Source organism: Athalia rosae, chromosome 7 (genome assembly GCF_917208135.1).
Source record: "Athalia rosae chromosome 7, iyAthRosa1.1, whole genome shotgun sequence".
Classification (NCBI taxonomy): Eukaryota; Metazoa; Arthropoda; class Insecta; order Hymenoptera; family Athaliidae; genus Athalia; species Athalia rosae.
The window spans coordinates 15,741,134-15,761,269 of NC_064032.1; the positions used below are offsets into that span (position 1 = coordinate 15,741,134).

The following is a 20,136-nucleotide window of genomic DNA, read 5'->3' on the forward strand; positions in this document are numbered from 1 at the left end:
AACATGGAGGAGATAATAAAGAATGATGCCAAGACAGTGATTTTTTGTACGGTCGCCGGGTAAGACAATATGGGAGCAAGGAGATGCACCTCATGATCAAGGGGCGAGATAGCGAAGAGAAATATTGTTCCCCACCAGTTTCGTGTCAAGTTACCGCTCCGGTATCAAGCGAGCTTCGGCCGTTGACTGCTGAGTTCGTTATGTGTTTTACAGGTTACTTGATCGCTTGGTTGACATTCATCCGAATAGGATACGCGAGTGATTTTTGTTCTGCTGATATTCAGGGGAATTGCGGCCTGGAAAATGAATCTCGGAATAAATATGCAGAGGGTAATTTGAAGAGATGTGATTTCCGTTTATTCCGTCTCATCTTCTTCGCTTGAACAACTTGGATGGCGGCATAATGCGTCTTGCAATAATTTTAGGGCACGAGCAAAGATATTCCTTGTATCTAGAGGCGATACACTCTGCAAACAATGTTGTCGAAGAGTCTACGGAAGATTGCACCAGTCATAAGAACTGCGAACTTTACGTAGACATCATAGAAGCTGATCTGAAGCCTTTCCGGGAAACTGGTATCTCGAGGGTATTGATCGAGGCTGCTAAAGCAAGGCAAGTTCTGTCGAAGGGGTCTTCTATACCTGATATAGCCATAGATTGTAGTAAAAGGACCTAATATTTCAGAGGAACCTACTACCAGATAATAAATGGCAAACTCTACAGAGAAAAGGAATGTATGTTTCCATCGAGATGTGCAGGAATTGAGCATTTTATTATATCTTTGATCGGTGATCTGCCTAACATGGATTTAGTTATGAACATCAAGGATCACCCACAGTCTAGTAAACATTTTGGCAAACCCCTTCCTGTCTTCTCATTCAGCAAAGCAAGTAGCTCATGGCAATTAACATTGACCACTTATCGTAATGAGTCCAATTTATAAAAAAGCTAATTTTTAATAGACTCAGGAGTACTACGATATAACATATCCGGCATGGAGCTTCTGGGAAGGAGGTCCAGCAATATCATTGTATCCACGAGGTCTTGGTCGTTGGGATTTGCATAGAAAATCTTTGAACGAAGCAAGCAAGAAAAGACCATGGAAGGCCAAAGAAGATAGAGCATTTTTTCGTGGGTCTAGGACAAGCAACGAGCGGGATAACCTGGTTATGTTAAGTCGCAGAAGGCCAGATCTCGTTGAAGCTAGATACACAAAGAACCAAGCCTGGAAGTCCGAAGCGGTAAAGACTCTACGCCATTTCATACAGCGATAAGGTTGACAATGTGAAATTGAATGAATGGTATTTTCAGGATACGCTTTACAAACCTCCGGCAGATGAGATATCTCTCGAATCCCACTGTGATTACAAGTACCTGTTCAACTTCAGGGGAGTGGCAGCTTCTTTCAGACACAAACATCTGTTCCTCTGTCGATCGCTGGTGTTTCACGTCGGAAATCAATGGACAGAGTTCTACTATGGTGCCATGAAGCCGTGGTTGCATTTTATCCCGGTTCCAACCGATGCCACCCAAGAGCATTTAGAGTAAGGGATAAATTTGCATGTTAAGCTGTACTTTGATAGTTACGAAAAATTGGTCAATTCCAGAGAATTGATCCTCTTTGCGAGAAAAAACGATGCTGTTGCTCGAAAGATCGCAAACCAAGGAAGAGATTTTATATGGAATCATCTGAGGATGGAAAACGTAACTCATTTCTGGAAATCTTTACTCCAGAGATACGGCGAGCTACTAGCCTATAAACCGGTATTGGACAAGACACTCATCGAAATCAGGGGCAAATAAACTTGGAGTTATATTTTAAAAAAATTTTCAATCAACCGGAATAAATATTTTTCTACCAAACTAAAGTGAGTGTATAATTCTCATGCGAAATCGATTCGATTTTATTGATAATAAATACAGGATATAGATCATTATAGTACAAGACTCGAATTTGGCACCGGTAATTATTCACCTCACCGGTACCAGTTCATAAGTAATCACGCATCAATTATAATCCTCATCGATAACAAACCGAACATGAGTTCTTTTGGCTCTTTAATTAAAAATTGTAAATTTGATAACGTAGTTTGATAATATTTTAGCATAAAAATTACGCAACCTTGCGATAACAATACTTAAAGACATTGATGTTTAATAATAATTGGGAAAGGAACAAAGAGGATAGACTGATCCCAGTACTTTACAAAGTGAAATCCACAGCTCACCGATCTCACGTACAGACGACTATACTGTGAGCACGCATGGATTATCAGTCAATGTCATTGAGATCAATCTTCAAACATTGCGTATCATTGTGATGCTATTTCGCACTGAACTATAATAGAATTTCGCGATGACTTGCCTTTGTAATTTTATTTTGGGTCAGTAAGATCGAAGACTTTAAAGACAGATTCGTTCGAAGGTTGATATTGCGTATCCCCTCAATGGAAGCTGCGCACAGCAGTGGACCATAGCTTCTAGCTAATTACTACATGCTACTTAAAAAATAAAATTTAGTCACATTTCAACAACAATTATTCTCTCAACACACTGTATCACCTGAGTATTCATAGAGTGTGTAACGCGTTATCGACCACATTCCACATAGCGTGTATAAGTAGGATTACAACAATAATTATTCAATCACAATGCAATACCGTTGACCGTCAAATCGCAATGTATGTAGGATTACGACAGTGAATAGAATTATTTCACGGTTCAACAAGACCTATTTCTCATGAAAATTATCAGTATTCGTTACATCTAGCCTCTAGGAATCTCCATTCGAAGTTCGGTTGAAAGTGTCGCGTCTGAAAAGGGGCAATGATGGGGGACAGTGGTGAAAAACATAATAGTAGTAGTATTGATGAAAACGCAAAAATCTACGACAATGATAAGGGTAATTTCGATGGGGGCATTAATGACGATGACGAAGATAACGACAATAATGCTAATAATAATAACAACAACAATAATAATGATAATAATAATAACTATAGTAGTAGAAGTGGTGGTGGTGGTAATGATAATAACAACGACAATAATAATGATAATCGTTACAATAATAATTAATTCAAGTTCGCTACATTGGTAAAAGGCGGCAGTGGGACGCAATGCAGATCTGATAGATTCCACTTCTGAACACGAAAAATCGAAGAAAAGAAAGGGATGCCGTAGCTTGCGATAAACTATTCGAATTGACGTTAGTAATATATGTATACTATTTTCGCCATCAATCCTGAAAAACCATTTTCCTCTTTCAGGTACAAGGCTAGATGATCCTCACGGCCGTGGTTGCACCGATGGGGTCAACACGATCTCGTTTATTACGAGATTTATGTACGTAATAATTGTATATGTACAACGAGATTTGTGTACGTAATAATTACGTTATTAGACAACAACGATGACCGAAGGCCTTGTATCCTACGGTGTTCGTCGGACCGGCGGTGAATTCAAATTCAAATGGTCAATAATCGACTGTTCAACTCGATGTAATTCGACTAGTCGAGTATCTTCGTTCGATAATCGCGGTTCAGTTTGAAATCGCGCGGCCCCGTTGCCCCCGCGTTCTCAGTTACAACAGCCGCGATTTCCAGTTCTTGGTTCCATTAGATTTGTCAAGATACGTCACGCTGACTATGGCGCTAAGATGGATCCATCGTAGCTAGGCAAAGTCTCGTAATCTTCCTTTAATGGTTTAATCTTTCGCTGCACGCTAAAAAGTACCTCGGAAACTAAGAGGCGCCACCGAGGCACACGATGAGAACCACAGCGAGTGCGGCGATTATTGGCCACGTTAAACTTCCGGATACAATATGGCTCCGCGCAACCGAACTCGCCGCGTCAGGGTTGGAGGACGTTGACAGTTCCTCGTCGGTTCTTCCTGTAGGATTCATTGATATTGTTTAGAAAATTATTGACTTTACACGTGTGTTTGTTGAATCTCCTCCACTCGACGATCGAAGCATAGCGCGATAGACATCGTAACCCCGAGGATCCCACAAACGGCGACTGTCTGACGAAGTACGTCACACGTGACTCACTAATTGGTACATGGTAAGAGTTTCCTTATCCGTGTTTGTGTTTCATTTTCTCGATCTTCTTCACGGCAGACGTAATGATACGCACGGGACAGACGGGTGTTGTTTGGAACTTGGTTTTTGGCTTAATCACATTTCGTGGCACGGATTACAAGCCGCGTTGTGATTGGAGATTTTCATTTTCTTTCAAATCCATAAGATCCGAATCGGAATCTTGGTTCTTCTGTAAATTCCAGGTGAAACACTTCGTTAGTCTTGACCACCTCAGTGCCACCCTTTCGCAATCATATTCCTTTGTTACCAAGCATTAGTCTTATCCCGACACAACCTAATTCAAACAGACCAATCTAATCCACCACGCGCAAGCAATTACAATTTCCACCGATATTCGTACAACGATACTGAACAGATCTACAAAGAAGGATTTTCCTACTCGGATCGACACGTTTCAAAAATCCCCTCATCTTGACTGACAACCAGATTAGCCGAGTCAATTACAACAGAGTGACACATTTAAACATTTAACTTGAATCGCACCTGTCGCTCTTCTCATTTCATATCATGGGATTTGGAAGAGAACTCAGATGATTACCGACTTACTTCTGATGAATGATGGGGCAGTGAGAACCAAAACCAAATAAAACCGCGAACAGCCGACAAAAATAGATACATGATTATCTTTTATGTAAATGTAGCATAAATTTCAGAGTGCTAAATTCTGGAACGGACCGTGTTCAGATTAGTCGGCAGGTGGATGACTCGAGAATCGGAAAAAAAATTGTGTCATTTGAAACATCAAGTGAGGTGGGAAGTCGGTGCAGAAATTGCTGAGATTCTCCTGCACTATTGTTTACTAAAAGAGTGTGCAAGAGGAAGACGAATGATAAATATGCAGAGTAAAACTAACAAACACATGAAAGTAATGAGGTAACTCAAGATGCAACGTGCCGATATAACAACAACAAAAAAATGATACTAACTAGAATTCTACTTAGGTATAGAGAGCAAAGTGAATAATAATTATAAATTCAATACAAGTATGGTAGTTCAATATGTACGGAAAACGTGCACTATACTAATGTTACTAGAAAAAAAATCAATTTCAACGAGGTTCAGAATGGCTACAGAATACTGAAATTATCGGGTCAATTATGGAATTCATACGAGATAGAACTGTGACTGAGGGTTCTCTCTCGATTGTTAGCAAGAATAGATTACAGAAACACAACAATACTAGTTTGATTAGGTCAGTTCCAAACAACGCAACCGCCATCCACAGCTTGCCAAAATGCCAACTCTCTCGTACCATGCACCACATAAATTTTTTCACATCTATTATCCTCTCCCTTTCACGTCTAGTTATTGAACTGTTGTTACATTTTCTACCAAATGCATTCTCGTGCGATGCTTCGTCGGCAGTGTTACGATTATTTAGACTTTTAGGGGGATGGGCAAGATAAAGATTGAGAGAAAATCATATAGATAAAATGAAGCGCACTACGCTCCTCTACGTAAGGTCTATGCTGCAATTTTCGACCAAAAATGCACCAATTTTTAAGACATGTGGACAGTGAGATAGTTGTCGATAGAGTTAAAGTGTATGAAAAAATGAAAAAAAAATGAAAAAATGAACGGACGTGTTTCGTAATTGAAAATAATTGTAGAAGAAAGAAACGATGACAGCAGATAAACAAGTAAATGAGAAAATATATAAAAACCGTCACAGTTAGAGTTACTGGGGTTTTTGAGAGGCTTAAATTATTGAGCATACATATTTACTCTGGTTCAACCCTGGATTCGGTGACGGCGACGACGACGTCTTGGTGACATACCATGCATTCCCTCTACGGTGTTATGCATTTTAGAAAAGATTTTTTACGTTTAGGAACAAGATAACTCACTCCGTCACAACATGTTTTACCCAAAGCTTTTAAAAAAAATCTACGTCTCGGTATTGATTGAGAATGTCGGATCGCCCGGTACGAATACTTTGGGCTAGATGACGTTAACGAGATACGGTAACAATTAGCAAACGGTACGTTAACGATAATTCGACCCTAGGTAGCTACGCACACACGACGTGCGTACCTACGTGCGAACGTCACGCGATAATCGGAGCGCTGTCGGGTAATATTTGCCCGGTCTTTGTAAATTGAAACCGAACGTGTCGACTGGCTCGGATCGAAATCCATTTCGGTTGGTTAATCGTGGCCGCTATTAATGGCTCCGATTAACGATCGCCGAATCGTTCGATGGGGTAATTCATTTGAATTCTATCGGGCAAACTTTTCCCCCGTCGCCGCAATCGTTCTCTCTGTTCACCGGTTGACGGTATTTCGCTCGCTTCGAGGAAACGAGAGGAAAAGTGTGCACGAATTTGTCGCGCTTCGTCTAGCCCCGGTACTAGCCCCAGGTGCGTCGGTCACACGACCGTCAATCGATCGCGGAGAAACGAGACGCAGAGAGCTGCCCTTCAATCGGGGGGCATCGACGAACGAGACGGCGCCAGGCGAGGAAGGCGGGCTCGTCACTCCCGAGGAGCACAGTATCGTTCGCCGCACCCGCGCCTCCGCACCTTCGAGCAGACCTCTATCTTGGGATTGATTGCGATTCACGAACGGACCAAGTACCTGCGTCTAAAATGATGTCACCGACGTCTCCGTGCGCTTCCTCGCCCCCGAGAAGGTCGCCACCGACCTCCACCAGGTTGCCATTGGTAACTACGGAAGGAGTTTCTCCTAACCACTGCACATTACCTAGCGTCCCTTTGCTCGCCGAACGGCAACCGAACCACCAGTATCCGTTGGCACGCGGGAACGCCGGATCCGCTTGGTCCACCTGAAGCAGAACATCGGGACATTATCTTCGGGAGCTTGGACAAAACGTAACTAGAGTAATCCGAGCGGAAGCCAACGGTATGTCCGTGTGTGCGACGTGTATGTAGGCTTTGTCGATTTACCGAAAACGTCCTGTCGTTGAACCGGTAGTAGGCACCACCCTTGAAGAAGTAGGTGTACGAGTTGTACGGTAGGGCGGCGTCCAGATTGTCGGGTAGGCCTTCCCAGTTGGAGATGAGCTTCGGATAGGTACTCTTGACGGGCGGCCTCTGGGCGGGATCGAACCTCCAGAATTTCGTACCTTTGTAGAAGTAGATCTTTCCGTTGCCGGTCCACACCGTGGCCGTGTCGATGTTGTCCGGAATCCCGGTGAAGCCCTCGCTGATCTCTCTCGGGTAATCACCGTCCATCCGCCTCCCGACGTACCTCCAATACTTGGAACCCTGGCACGGGGAGAAACGAAAGAACGAACGTACGTCAAGTCGGTCGTGAAAACGAAATCGATACAATTACGCTGGTAGGGGGGAGGGGGATAATTCGTGACGCGGACGCCTCCGTTCACCCACCTTGAAGAAGTAGGTTTTTCCATTTTTGTAAGTGAAGGCGGCGTCTATGCTGCCGGGGAGCCCTATCCACGTCGTACCGATGAGTTTGGGATAACCAGCGGCGATTCCGTCGGCCGTCAACCTCCAGTAATGCTCACCTGGAACGCGGTAACGGTTGGTCAATTTTTCAACGATATCGACGACGACTGATTCTACGGGGCGATCGTCGCGCCCTTACCTTTGAACACGTAGGTGTGACCCTCGGCTGAGTTGAACATCGTGTCGACTTGGGGATCCGTGCAAAGTTGCGGATCTTCTTCCCCGGGGGGGGCTACGGTGGTGCGATGGTTGTTCGATCCGCTCCCCGAATGCTGAGTCTTGGGGCCGTAGAGCGCCTGCGAAAAACAACACTCGCCGTTACAAGGACCTCACCTGTGCTCGCGCGGTTTCCTTCCCTTCCCTTCCCCGAGTCCGAGTCACCCGCTCGCTCACCTGTATCCCCTGAATGTCGTCGCTGTCCAGCATGAAGTTCGGGTCGTATCCCCGGTAGAAGGGCGCCATCAGGGCCGACTTGATGTCGCTGTGGCTCAGCCCCAGGGAATGTCCGAATTCGTGGGCCGCCACCTGGAAGAGGTTCGTCCCCCGGTAGCTGTCTATACTCCACTGTTCCGAGTCGTCGAAGTGGGCGTCGCCGCCGTAAACGGGGAAATACGCGTGGGCGAGGGTACCGCCCGGTCCGTCGAAGGGATCCCCGTCGCCGTGTTCGCCACGTTCGAACCTGATGTCGATGTGAACCTGGAAAGCGCGAGCGAGATTAGACTCAACGATTCGGCCGGGGTGAGCCGAAGCTCCGGGGATCTCGCGGTCGCTCACCTGTCCGCTTTTCGGCGAGAAACTCAAGTCCGTGTAATCCGACCATACGGAGAAGGCCTTCGCGACTTCGTTGTCCACCGCCGTCCTGTCCAATATCTTAGGGTACTTGCTGATCTTGTAGGTCAGTTTCTTGACCTTCCATCTCGACCCTGAAACGAGAGGGTCGCTATTCGCGTCAACGATTCGTGGCGGTGTCGACGACGAGTAATTCGAGCGTCGCCTTGTTTCAGATCTGAGAGCGGCGCGTAATTCGGTATGCCCGTGTATCACGACGAGGTGGAGATAGAGGACTTCGAGTACGACGAGGACGAGGAGACGTATTACTACCCCTGCCCCTGCGGCGACCAGTTTCAAATATCGAAAACGGACCTGGCCAACGGCGAGGAGGACGCTACCTGCCCTTCCTGCTCGCTGGTGATAAAGGTCATCTACGACAAGGAGAAGTTCCTCGCCTCCGGCCAGGAACAAGCGACGGGGAAAAATGCGGAGACCGCGGAAGATCGAAGGCAAAAAGCGTAGCGCGCGCTCGAAGATATGGCTCGAACTTCGGTAGAACGATGAATGAGAAAATTCACCAGGGAGCGAACGGTTCGTTCGAACGATCGAGCGAAACTATTGTGAAACTGTTGTACGTCCGTACGTACGAATATGTATTAGCCGCAGGTGTGTAACCGCGCAAATGGTTGACGATGACAATAAAACTGCTTTTTTACCTCAAACAATGATCCGAGTCGAGCGTACGGCGAAGCCCCTCCCCCTCCGTGTATCCCGGTGAAAAATTCCGATCTCGTTGAAGTGAAAACACGTACGACGAAAGGGGGGGAGAAAAAATACAATGGTACAACGGACGCGGTCCAGGGAAAGAAATCGGCATCGTACGTACGCGTGGCCGGGCATTTAAAATCCAACGGGCGTTGGTCAACGTCCTATCGAGCGAAAGCTTCGCGCGGCAGTAGAGTCAAGGCCGATCCCTCGGACGCGGTCTCGGTCTTCCCCCCCGTTCGAGTCGTCGGTTTCGCCGCAACCGGTCTCCTCCGTCCCGAGGGAATTTTTTTTCATCCGTATAGTTTCTAGAAGAAACAGCGCGCGCGCGCGCGCGAGCCGACCCAGGTAATCACCCGTTATCCAACGAGATTTTCACCTCGATTTCTTGCCGATTGCGTTACGATTGTTGCCGCGCGGAATGTTTATCGGTTTACGTAACGGCGATAATTATTATCCCGGAGTCGAGCGTTACGTCAGCGGATTATCGCGGCAAATCCCCGCAGAGGAGAAGCGAACGATGAAACACACTTTCGACTCGATGCAATCCCGAACGGTGGCCGTGGCTGTTTTTTTCGGAAATCGGCGCCGCCTCTCGTAAGCGGCGAGATTCGCGAAAACGATCGATAAGATTTCGCAAAAGTCGCGGAAATCGTGCCTCGGCGTTGAAGGGGGGGAAAGAGAGAAAAAAAGAAGAAAAAAAGGAGAAAAAGAAAAAAAGCCCCGAGCGGATCGCGAAATTATTTTCAAAGAACAAGGTCGCGTGGAAAAAGCGGTGTCGGCTCTTTGGCGCTCGCGTCATCCGCGATCGCTCCGAATGTCCGAATGGAACGTATGAAAAAAACTACCGTACGACGGCGAGCGGGGGCCTCCGGTTGTTCCCGGAGCGTCGGAAACATGCTCGAGCGATCGTTGTCTTTGTTCGTCGCGCGGGTATAATTAGCCCGTTTCAAAGTCAGGTGCAAATTGTAGATACGCGGCCGTGGCGTGAGCGCGACGTAAACCGCGCTGCGGATAAAAAGGCCTGCGGGCCAGCGTTGAATTACGAAGCATACATATACACACACGCGCATCAGGGACAGGAAGTCGACGGAGCGGTCGACGGAGTTGTCAGTCGGGCCGTGGCTCGCACGTTTTAAAAAATTGCACGGGGCGTGCATACGAATCGATCGTTTTCGAGCCAATCGATGACCCGAGCGATACGATCCGGGCGAGGACCCCCGAATCGTCGGGGGGACGGCTGGTCGTGTGTTATTTACCTTGGAGAGCGTATCTCTTCGATCTGCCGTCCGTACTCGGTCCGACCTTGTCCTTGACGCCGCATCTCGGTAGGGACATCAGGTGAGCGGTCTCGCCGTCCAAGTTGCCTGTGGGGAAAAAAAAAAATGCGCACAGTCAGTACGAATTCGTCGGACGAACGGAGAAACGGAGGAGAGACGACGCGGACCGCCGACAAAGTCGCATCGTCGACGAGAGGTGCGTAGAGAAGAGAAGAGATGAGAGGAGAGGAGAGGAGGGACCGGGTGAGTCACGACCGGGGCGATCCCGATCCCTACGGGCCGTCTCCCGTCCGAGATGAGTCAAATTTACGAGTGGCGTGAGTCACACCGCGTGCAACCGGGATGCGAGACGATGCCAGACCACGCGGTTCAACGATCGACGAGGCGCGGGCGGGGCGGTGCCACGCCCGCGGGGATAAGGAAAACATCGTTCCCGCCTTCCAGTGGCGATCCCGTCCGCACCCCGTCGATTTCGAGGGACCTCCTCGGGTGTCCCCCTCTCTCCCTCTCTCCCTGACTCTCCCCCTCTCGAGAAGTCCTCCCTCAGGACGCCCCTCGCCGATAGCTGTGCCCGCGTGCGACTCACACGCGACGTACACGCGACGATGATTTATCAGCGGGTCGGTCGGTCGGTCGGACGTACGTGTTGTACTCTGCACTCACCGGTGATATTGATTCCAGCGAACGACTGGAACTCCGAGATGGCCTTGGACATGGTTTCCTCGGATATTATACCCCCGCTGGCCGGATTCACCGGCGGTAAGTATCCAAACTGGGACAAGTATCTCTGAAAAGGAAGATGCGTTAGCGACTGAGTGAGAGTTATCCCGCAACATCACCCGCTCCGGCGGGTGCACGTAGTTTCCCAGGGGAAGAGACATGGGGGGGGATGAGGGGGAGGGGGAGGCGGTGGATCGGGGGATTCTCGCGAACATTCGCAACGCCCATAGCGATACGCTGACACACGGTTATCGTCGTTCACCGCGGACGGTGGTTTGCGTCACTCGAATATGCACGCGGTGAGTCACACCGCGCGCTCCTGCAGCCGGACGATTTCTTTCCAACGGCGAGGATTCCTCGTGGCGACTCGAAGGGCGATCCCGGTCCCCTCGATCGAAGGGTACCTCGACTTCCGGAATGACGCTCACTCATCGCGTCGCGTTGCCATCGACTTCCGCACGCCCGTCGGCGGTCCATCGTTCGCGTTCCCCTCCACGGCGACGACGAATTCGTTTCTCGGTAATCATCTCTGACACCCGCGCGCTCGTCATCGCCGGCGCAGAGATTCACCGTCTCTCGTTCAAGGCGAACACACGCCGTAGGCGAGTATCGCTCGTGAATCAGCGACGATGACTCCGCGAGCGCCGGTCGTTGCAGGGGAATAGCGTACGCCGATTATCGGCGGCATCGCGGCGCTACCAGAGATCGACAAATAGTTTCGGATAAGCGAAACTCGTCCCCGTTCCCGCGGCGAATCCCTCTCTCTCTCTCTCTCTCTCGTCGATCCGATCGTTGTTTTCCACGCGTTCGCGATTATTCAAATTTCGGTAGGAGGCGGCCCGTCCTCGGCCGGAGAAGTTCTTTGTCGACGCGAGCGCATCGGTATTCCGCTACGTCGGTATTCCGCCGAGACGATCTCTGAATATAAAGGAGTCTTTGTCCCGGCCGACGACTACCACATCTAAGCCGTCGCCTCTCCGCGCGCGTACCCTCCTTCGCCTTTGTTACCCCGATTACTCTGGTTAGCGATGCGCTGCACTTGGCTGCGCCCATCATCCAAAGATCAAAAATCGGTACGCGCCCAACGAATATTCCCCCACGGGACGACGACGACGAGCGTCGCCGTTATCTCGGCGTTTCCACCCCGACGGCGGTGCCGCTCTCGTTTTCTTTCATTCGGGGACTCGCGTGGTGCGCGAAACGCTCGACCCGGGTCCAGCTGGTCGCCGGCGGCGACAAATCTCCGCGGACCCCCTCCCCGTCCCGCCCCGTCGCCGGTTACAATATCCCGATGATTCAAGCGACACGTGTGTTCACCTGACGCGACTTCCGGCTACAAACTAACTAGCAAACATGCGAATTGGAATTTTTCCGAACTCGCGTACCGCGCTCCGTCACGCAGCTCACGTATCGCGATCGAGTTCGTACGAACGACAACAATTGTCGGGCGAGTCGAGCGAAAACAACAATAATCCGGTAAAGAGAGGTTTCGCGCGTGTCGGACGTACGGAAGGGGGAGGGCCGGGTACGCGCGCGCTATTTACCTCCGTACGGATCAGCGTCGCGTTAATATTCCAACGACAGCCGATCCGTGTTCGGACTATGGATCATCTCGTGCGCGAAGGCCGTACCTACGACGGAGTGCGATCGTCGTCATCCCGACTACTTCCGCGTAGAATCGCCGATCGTTGTCGTTGCACGCCTGTTTCCTGGTGCGACGCGCGAGTCGACGCCTCGACTCGTCGAATGTCGTAGGAACGCGCGTGCGGCTCCGACGTACGGAAGAAACGGTTTCGCGAGCGGGTGGAAAATCGGATCAATCGTAAAAGCGCGTCGCACGTTGACGAGGAGACAAAGAGTCGCGTGACTCGGTGCCGGGAGCCCGTCCAGGTGGGGCGTTCGCTACCACGCGACACCGAGCGTATCGTAGTACTCGTCGTCCGAGGAACGGCCTATCGATAATATTTTCACCGCGTCGTCCGAAAACGACCCGCAAACGACGACGACGACGACGACGACGACGACGGTGAACGGCGATTCGGAAGTTCAGGGAGAGAATCAGCGTCAGCTGTGCGCCGCGAGCATCGATCAGGTATACGCTGGTTAGCGCGACGCCTCGGCGGCCAAGGTGAATGACGTCAGGGGAAATCGTCGGGTTTGCGTCATCGGAGGAGAACCGGTCCCCGCAACCGTTCTCGCCGACTCGGGAACCGTCATCCCTCTTCGCGGGCCGCGATTTTCCCCATTTCCCGGGAGCCGCGGGTCGATTTTCACCCGCCGTACCCGAGGCCGGAACGAGCCGTACGACGAGGCGCGACACTCGCGTACGGAATTCGCTCCGCTCTCCTATCTCTTCTAATCTCGTTATCTCGCGTATCTTATCGCGGCGAGAACGTCGGATGCGAGGAATGTTACCCGGAGGACGGAGGCCTACCGACGACTCTCGAACGCCTCGTAGCTCGTCTACGCGGCGTCGACGATCGTCGTTTCCCTGCGTCACCGGCCGAAAAAGTTCTCCGGGGCGATCGATTGCCAAAAATAATAAGTCGCCAGCAGGAACGAAGTAGCGTTTAGGACAACAGGTGGTGGCCGCCGCGCGTCCCGCACCCGTCGATCGCGGGACGCTCGACGATGATCGATCGGCGGGACGTGCAGGGAATTACGTGCGTAAAATTTTTCTCAAACGCAGTTCGACTCACCATTGCTCCAGTTTCCGTCACCACGGGTGCAGCTTCCGCGTCCGCCTGACAAAGGGCGACGCGACAAACCAGCGTAACGAGCAACGACGTTACGCCGAAGCGCCGGACGACACTCGGTGGACTCCTCATCTCTTCTTGTCGCAGCGTCCGCGGCAGGGTCCCAGTTTCTACCTTCGAATCGTTATCTCCCGATCTGTGGTTCTACCGCCGCAACTAGCACTAACCACGCGCGTTCGACGTTAGCGAAATCGATTGCCGTCGATCGGACGACGATGTCTCGTCCTGTTCTCTTCCAACGTTCGACGAGCGATCGACGTGCGGTTCGCCAACGGGTGCGTATTTTCACTGACTCGCGGATGCGATCCACACGCAACGATCGACCAGATACGCGTTCTCCGCCGATTGTTTGAAACGATAACGCGCGATCGCGAGCTGGCCCGTCCAAGTCCGCCGCCACTCTGACTCACGGATCGCCAGTCATCCGGTTATATTGTACGGATGTGCCCCACCGCCCGCGGATAACCAGAATTACTCCCTCCTCCTACGACGGGCTTCTGCCAACTTCAACCGACAATGGGCCGCTCCGCGTAGCGCACCGCGATTCGCACCGTACTCCTATACCCCCGGCGCTTATACCGGGCGAAGAGGATCGAGGATCGCGAGATGCGCCGCCGTCCGCAACGTAGCGTCGACGTACCGCCGCCGCCGTCGCGGGGTCGCACGCGATCAATTCCTCATCGATCGCCGTTCGCACTTGCGTTCGGTCGCGGGCCGATCGATGACCGCTCGGACCCTCCGTCCCTCCGACCCCTCGCGCCCCCCCCCCCCCCCCCCCCCCCCCCTACGGCGACCAAAAATCAGCGATCGCCAGGTGTACCCGTCCAGCGGCGTGTAGGTCACGGCGCGCGGACCGCGTCGAGGGGGATGCTTCGATCGGAGTCCCGGTTCGCCTGGACTGGCGTCTCCGGGGCTCCTCGGATTCGCATGGAGTTGCGTTCGCTCCTTTGCCGCGTGTGCGGAGGGTGCGTCACCCCCGTTCCTACCTTCTCTTCCTGCATCTTCGTCGTGGGATCGATTCGTTATTTTTTTCTTCGCTCATTCTCGTCGCTCGCGGAGATCAACTGGCGCGATCGATCTCAGGGACGAGGTGGGAAATTTTGTAAATCCTCGCGGAGTTTCTCCGATTTCGTAGAGCGGTAATCGGAAACGAAGCGTCGAAATCCCCGGGGGCGGGACGTGCGCCGCGACCGCGATGAGTGAATCATAATTTTTTAGCAGCTTTCCGTTCGGCGGAATGTCTTTTGTTCCGAAACTACAATAACCGGCTGTCGCGGTTCTCGTATTATATTTTGCCTCCTTGCGGCTACCGGTCTCTCGCGCCATGCTAATTCAAAGGACAACGGAATGAGTAACGATCAATTTTCGCAACGTTTCCCCCTCCCGCCCGTCCCTCCCTCCCGTCCCTCCCGCGTCACGCGGAATCGACCGCGCGTTCCACCTACTCGCTGGGTGATCCGTTATCGCGAGTCCGTCGGCGATACGCGGGGATCGAAACGATCGCGTTCGCGGGTCAAACGAGCCGGTGGCTCGCGATGCACCGGGCGATCTCACCGGCTCGTTCTTTGCGGAAGACGAGATGTCGGCGTACGCGACACCGCGTTCATCCCGCACGAGGACGATTACCCGAGTCACGAAGTGAGGAGAGACGTCCGACGCCGACGGAGATAACGAACGACCGTACGACGCGAACCTCAGACCTCAGAGTTTGCCGGAACTTACGGATGTGAAACTGCGCGGGGAATTTTCTTTGAATCAGAGAAGGAATGACCGAACGGAGGAGAGGAAAAATGTTTACATCTCGAGGAGACTTGGGGCCGATTAGCCGGAAACCGTGATGGCGTAGGTACGGACGGGCTTCTTTCTCGCTATTGATAAGGGAAGACTCCGCGTCCGCGAGGATATCCCACGTCGCCGTTGCGGTCTCCGTCGTTCGACCGCCGTTGGATTTCTCTTCCTCGGCGTGCGCGGCGGCGGCCGGATCGGTACCCGCCATCCCGGACCGAATTCCCTGACGAAATATCGGAGGCCGAGATAATCCGGGGCGGCGTCGGGGGGAACGCGGGGGCAATCGGGTGTGAATCGAAAAGGTTGCACCACCGCCGCCACCTCCGACGGGCTTTCCAAATAGACAGCGATTTTGACACCGGCAACGAGCGTGACCCGCCGATTATTCTACCGATCGCCGCGAGTCGCCGAATATCTGAAACTAACTCCACGCTTCGCTTCCGAGTTTCGATATCGTCGGCCCCCCTCCCCCCTTCCACCCCCCCCCGGCGAGTGGAAATCTCGGCGAGATTATCATCGGACGTCGAACGCCTACCGACGAACTCCGTGATGCGATACGACGGTCTTCCCGGTCATTTCGACGGGACATCTACGGCTATAACGGGGATCAACGATCAGCCAGCAACGCGGGCGAATCGAGGAAACGCTAACGACGAGTCATCCGCGGGTATCTTATCACCGCGGGTGACACCTAAATCGGTGCAGCGCGGATGTTGATTCACGAGGCAGCCTAGGTGAGACAACGCGACGCACACGTACGTACGTACGTACGTATGTACCTACCGATCGAGCGACGCCATTGTATGTATACGAGGAAGCGTCGTCGATTTCCACCGAGTTCGTACGGTGAATCAACCGATTTCATCCGCGAGGCCGTGCCTCCTATCTCCGCGTATCTCTAAATATATTCCATTTCGGGAAGGCGGGACGTCGTTCTAATCGGATGCGGTATGCGACGAGCGAGTCTGACGAAGCGAGCGACCGCTGCGGTGGTGATCTACCGATACCGCGGTACGCCGATGTAAACCGGCGCCCGCACCGCGCGAAGCTAACAAAGCTTATACGCGCAAGGGCATCGTCGATGTAGGAATCATCGCCGCGGTCGCGGTCGACGGTGTTATCCTCGATTCCTCGGAGCCGCGACACGCCCTCGACGGAGGATCCCGGGACGGCGGGTCGACGTCTTCCCGCGGGATGAATTCCTTCCTCCATTATATTCAAATCGGGGACGCGAGTCGTCTCGCGAGACGCGCGACGAACAAAGGGGACGCGGAGATCGGATGAAATCGAATGGGGAATGCATGAGCGGAGGAAATTGGCGGGACACGTATTTTCAGCCACACCTCGGTCCACCCGAGGCGAACGAAGGTCGGAGGGATTTCGACGGGACTCGAAATGTAATTCGAAAATGTATTCGAGTCCCGTCGTGGGGGATCCTCCCGCTCCGAGTCGGACCCTCGCCACCGACTCGTCGGGTCGAAAGCGACGGAACGGACGTTCTTCTCGCATCACTCGGAGGGTGTCGGTGTTCGAGTAGCGTCAAATAATATTTATTTCATCCATAAGAATAGAAATTTACACACCTTGGATCGTTATAGTTTGAATCGTTCTTAATGAATAATTATACATAAATGTGTTGTCACCCAGGTACGCATGCACCGCCGTGTGTATAGGTACGTACGTACACGTAGGTAGGTACCCGTCCACCCGTACGCGAAGGTCCGGGTAGGTGGGTACGTCTATCGCCGCTATCGCACCATGGTATTTAGCTATAGGTATACCCGCATGTATGTTCATTCGTACTCTTACCGATCGTCGACCGTCCCTGCGGGGGCCCCCCGTTCTCCACGATTCGCCAAACGATGACAAATAATAAAATCGTTCGCGGCTATTTGCACGAGGGAAAATCAAAGCCTGGGCGTCAACGGGTATACTTCGAATGACGGGGTATACGAGTTTCGGTATCTAAGAACTTCGCCGATCGCCGTCCCGGTCCCTATCTGCAAAAACAATGAGAAACTATTATAGATTTGACAAACCGACGCGAGTACGTCGCCCCAAGGCTACCCGGGCAACGCCTAGGTCTCTCAAAATTCATTCGAAAGTTAAATGTTTGTCGAGGGATCCTCGATTATTGGTCTACTTTTTTTTATCGCTTTGCACTGCGAACGCGATGCGCGATGCGTAGGTATATCGCTCTCGCCGCGGTATCGTATTATTTGTATTCGATAAGTCCTGTTAACGTTCACTTGCAGCTATCTCGCCACCTATTTTCCGTTCCGGCGTTAACGAGGATATCAAAAAGGCCAACGATCAATTGGCGAAAGGAGAAGGGTCCCATATCCTGACCCCCCTCAACCCGCACGAATGAGACGTAACACCGCGACAAATTAACGAATCGTCAAATTGGCCGACGCATGGATGAATCGAAGAATACGAAAGACGAAATAATACGTACGCACAATGATTTCAACGACACGATCAAAGATCGGAGATTGGTAGGGGATATACGGTATACCTATGCTACATACTTATGGATACGGATTTGTTACAGGCTGTATATTTTTCTCTTCTCTACAGTTGCTCCTTTTATCCACGAGACTTCCCAATTCTCGTTACAATTTTCACCACCGCAACGATTAGCGAACAATTTCAATCGTTCGCCGAAGTTTTTCTCGTTGCACTACTACCCCCCCACCCCGTTCGTAGTTTCAATTGCCATTGATCGGACTCGTTGATATTTCGAACGCAGACTTTCGACACGCTTGCGAAAATCCCTAAATTCTTAAAAAATATAACGCTAAATATTATTATGCTAATATACACGACGAACACTCGGTTAAACAGCTGTGCACAGCTTCGTGTTTTTCATGTATCACGAAGAATTGCACGGATTATTCGACAATAATTAGACGATTTAGTATTGGGAATGGACATTGTCTCAGATCAGGGCGCATAGGGGATGGAGCGAGCTTAGAGCAATGCTGGACGCGTCGCCGGATATTCATCGTCGTTATCGATAAACGAGTCAACGGTGAATAATGAAATGACAATGATTCGAATAAAGTGCGGTATGTATACCGCTGAGACACGGCGATGCCTCGAAATCAGCACCACGGTCGCCTTGATGCAAAACCAAGTCCACTCTTCCAAATGAAACTAAACCCAATTTCGAAATAATTTCACAGGTTTTCCCCCAATTTTCACCACACCGGCGATATCGCGTAACTACGCATCCACCAAACTATCTCGCACAGTTTAACGCAAGGTGAATCAAACAGACCTAAATGAATATCGAAATAACGATTGAAATAAAAATTTTATTTGTTTTTTTTTTTTTCCTCTCTTCCTCTCATCTTGCGCCAGACGCCGCATGTAGCATCGTATCGACGCGTAAATTACTTAAAACTTGTGTGTTCTTCCGACAACCTTAACTACCAAATTGGACAGAGACCTTTTCGGCGCAATGTTCGCCAGTCAAATCGTTTCGGACAACGGTTATCATCATGGGGATAATTACCGTATAACCAATGACACCAATGACTGTGATAATAATTAAATAGTAATCGGAATCATCGTTGTAATAAGACAAAGACAATAATAATAGTAATAAGAATAAGAATAGTGATAATAATAATAATAGCAATAGCAATAGCAATGATAATAATAATTATAATTATAACAACAATAACAACAACAACAACGGAAGATCCGAAACGATGTGAGAAGCGAACGTTACACCGTAGGCAATTTTACAATTGTATATAATAAATATTACATTTAATTAATAATTTATTCGTAATTAATTAGTCGTAATATTAGTATTGTTCAAATTGGACAGGAATTGTTTTCTTCATTAGTATTGTTTGTTATAAGTTCTTTCTTTCTAATCTCATAGTTTGGACAAATTTAGTACCTATTTCTTTTCACTTTTGAATTACAGTAATCGCCAACCCAAAGACTCTATTGGTTTACGGCTCGTGCGATTACGTGTCTTGGATTCAATGAGAAAGGCTCTTCGTTTTGGGATAATTATTTTTAGTGCGGTTCGCCGAAAGGGATCATCGTACAAACCATCTCTGGGTTGACGCAATGATCCTGCGCTTGATGTGTGTACGTACACGTACGTGCTTAACGATAATTCGCTGTGTGTGTAAGCGTGTGTGTGTGTGTATGTGTGTGTGTGTACGTGCGTATGTATGTAATATCGGTTATATTCATCGCCTAGCTAGCTGATATCCCATTTATTACAATAATAAAATTTACGTTTGTTGGCGTTTGATTTGTTTCCATCCGCGTCAGCTGCACGTCTTCGCATTACCGCTGCGAGCTTAGGGGCGTCGCAACGATGCCAAGGTGGTCTCCTTAATCAAAGACTAGGTAAAAGAATTGCCATAGTTACCACCGAGCAAATCTTTCGAAACGAAGGAAAAAACCTACATGTCACTAATTACATACAGTTTTTGCGATATTTCCAAAGCAATACTTATATCTAGATACATTTGTAGAATTGAATTGTTTTGACCCGA

At 50.2% G+C, this 20,136-nt stretch overlaps 4 protein-coding genes across 19 annotated transcripts in view; 2 read left to right on the forward strand and 2 right to left on the reverse strand.

Annotated features, from left to right (window-relative positions):
* LOC105683296 (O-glucosyltransferase rumi homolog) lies at positions 1 to 1,947 on the forward strand. Its single transcript, XM_012395810.3, has 6 exons — positions 1 to 330; positions 426 to 612; positions 685 to 886; positions 963 to 1,241; positions 1,312 to 1,544; positions 1,608 to 1,947. Exons 1-6 carry the CDS (start codon positions 84 to 86, stop codon positions 1,801 to 1,803), a joined length of 1,344 nt encoding a protein of 447 aa, XP_012251233.2. The 5' UTR covers positions 1 to 83; the 3' UTR covers positions 1,804 to 1,947.
* Positions 1,878 to 20,136, reverse strand: part of LOC105683294 (matrix metalloproteinase-14) — a 20,827-nt gene continuing 2,568 nt past the window's right edge. Inside the window, exons 1-10 of one of the 11 annotated variants that reach the window (XM_012395806.3) lie at positions 13,763 to 14,542; positions 11,007 to 11,130; positions 10,323 to 10,430; positions 8,302 to 8,450; positions 7,921 to 8,223; positions 7,667 to 7,823; positions 7,450 to 7,586; positions 7,006 to 7,326; positions 6,677 to 6,884; positions 1,878 to 3,889 (exon numbers count right to left, since the gene is read on the reverse strand). In XM_012395806.3, coding sequence (XP_012251229.2) covers positions 3,741 to 3,889; positions 6,677 to 6,884; positions 7,006 to 7,326; positions 7,450 to 7,586; positions 7,667 to 7,823; positions 7,921 to 8,223; positions 8,302 to 8,450; positions 10,323 to 10,430; positions 11,007 to 11,130; positions 13,763 to 13,891 — 1,785 coding nt within the window. In that variant the 5' untranslated portion in view covers positions 13,892 to 14,542 and the 3' untranslated portion in view covers positions 1,878 to 3,740. Of the gene's footprint in view, positions 3,890 to 4,169; positions 4,270 to 6,676; positions 7,327 to 7,449; positions 7,587 to 7,666; positions 7,824 to 7,920; positions 8,451 to 10,322; positions 10,431 to 11,006; positions 11,131 to 13,762; positions 14,546 to 17,416; positions 17,546 to 20,136 lie in introns of those variants that run through there. The other 10 variants (XM_048658185.1, XM_048658190.1, XM_048658184.1 and 7 more) reach the window with 10 other exon arrangements.
* Positions 3,923 to 9,020, forward strand: LOC105683297 (DPH3 homolog). 2 transcript variants are annotated; one of them, XM_012395811.3, is made up of 2 exons: positions 3,923 to 4,062; positions 8,532 to 9,020. In XM_012395811.3, the coding sequence occupies exon 2, from the start codon at positions 8,557 to 8,559 to the stop codon at positions 8,818 to 8,820; it is 264 nt and encodes an 87-aa protein (XP_012251234.2). In that variant the 5' UTR covers positions 3,923 to 4,062; positions 8,532 to 8,556; the 3' UTR covers positions 8,821 to 9,020. The 2 variants fall into 2 exon arrangements, with proteins under 2 accessions (XP_012251234.2, XP_012251235.2); XM_012395812.3 differs by lacking the exon at positions 3,923 to 4,062 and adding an exon at positions 8,249 to 8,422.
* Positions 17,138 to 20,136, reverse strand: part of LOC105683292 (kinesin-like protein KIF13A) — a 23,447-nt gene continuing 20,448 nt past the window's right edge. For 4 of the 5 annotated variants that reach the window (XM_048658173.1, XM_048658174.1, XM_048658172.1 and 1 more), the window contains one exon: positions 18,908 to 19,983. In XM_048658173.1, the coding sequence (XP_048514130.1) occupies positions 19,977 to 19,983 (7 nt within the window). In that variant the 3' untranslated portion in view covers positions 18,908 to 19,976. Of the gene's footprint in view, positions 17,608 to 18,907; positions 19,984 to 20,136 lie in introns of those variants that run through there. The other variant, XM_012395801.3, reaches the window with a different exon arrangement.

What these genes read in the sequence shown, in the direction of transcription:
- LOC105683296 (XM_012395810.3), top strand. Translation starts at nt 84, where the DNA reads ATGCACCTCATGATCAAGGGGCGAGATAGCGAAGAGAAATATTGTTCC. An exon ending in CTGTCTTCTCATTCAGCAAA is followed by an intron (nt 887 to 962) that starts GCAAGTAGCTCA and finishes AATTTTTAATAG; the next exon opens with ACTCAGGAGTACTACGATAT. An exon ending in AAGCCTGGAAGTCCGAAGCG is followed by an intron (nt 1,242 to 1,311) that starts GTAAAGACTCTA and finishes TGGTATTTTCAG; the next exon opens with GATACGCTTTACAAACCTCC.
- LOC105683297 (XM_012395811.3), top strand. Translation starts at nt 8,557, where the DNA reads ATGCCCGTGTATCACGACGAGGTGGAGATAGAGGACTTCGAGTACGAC.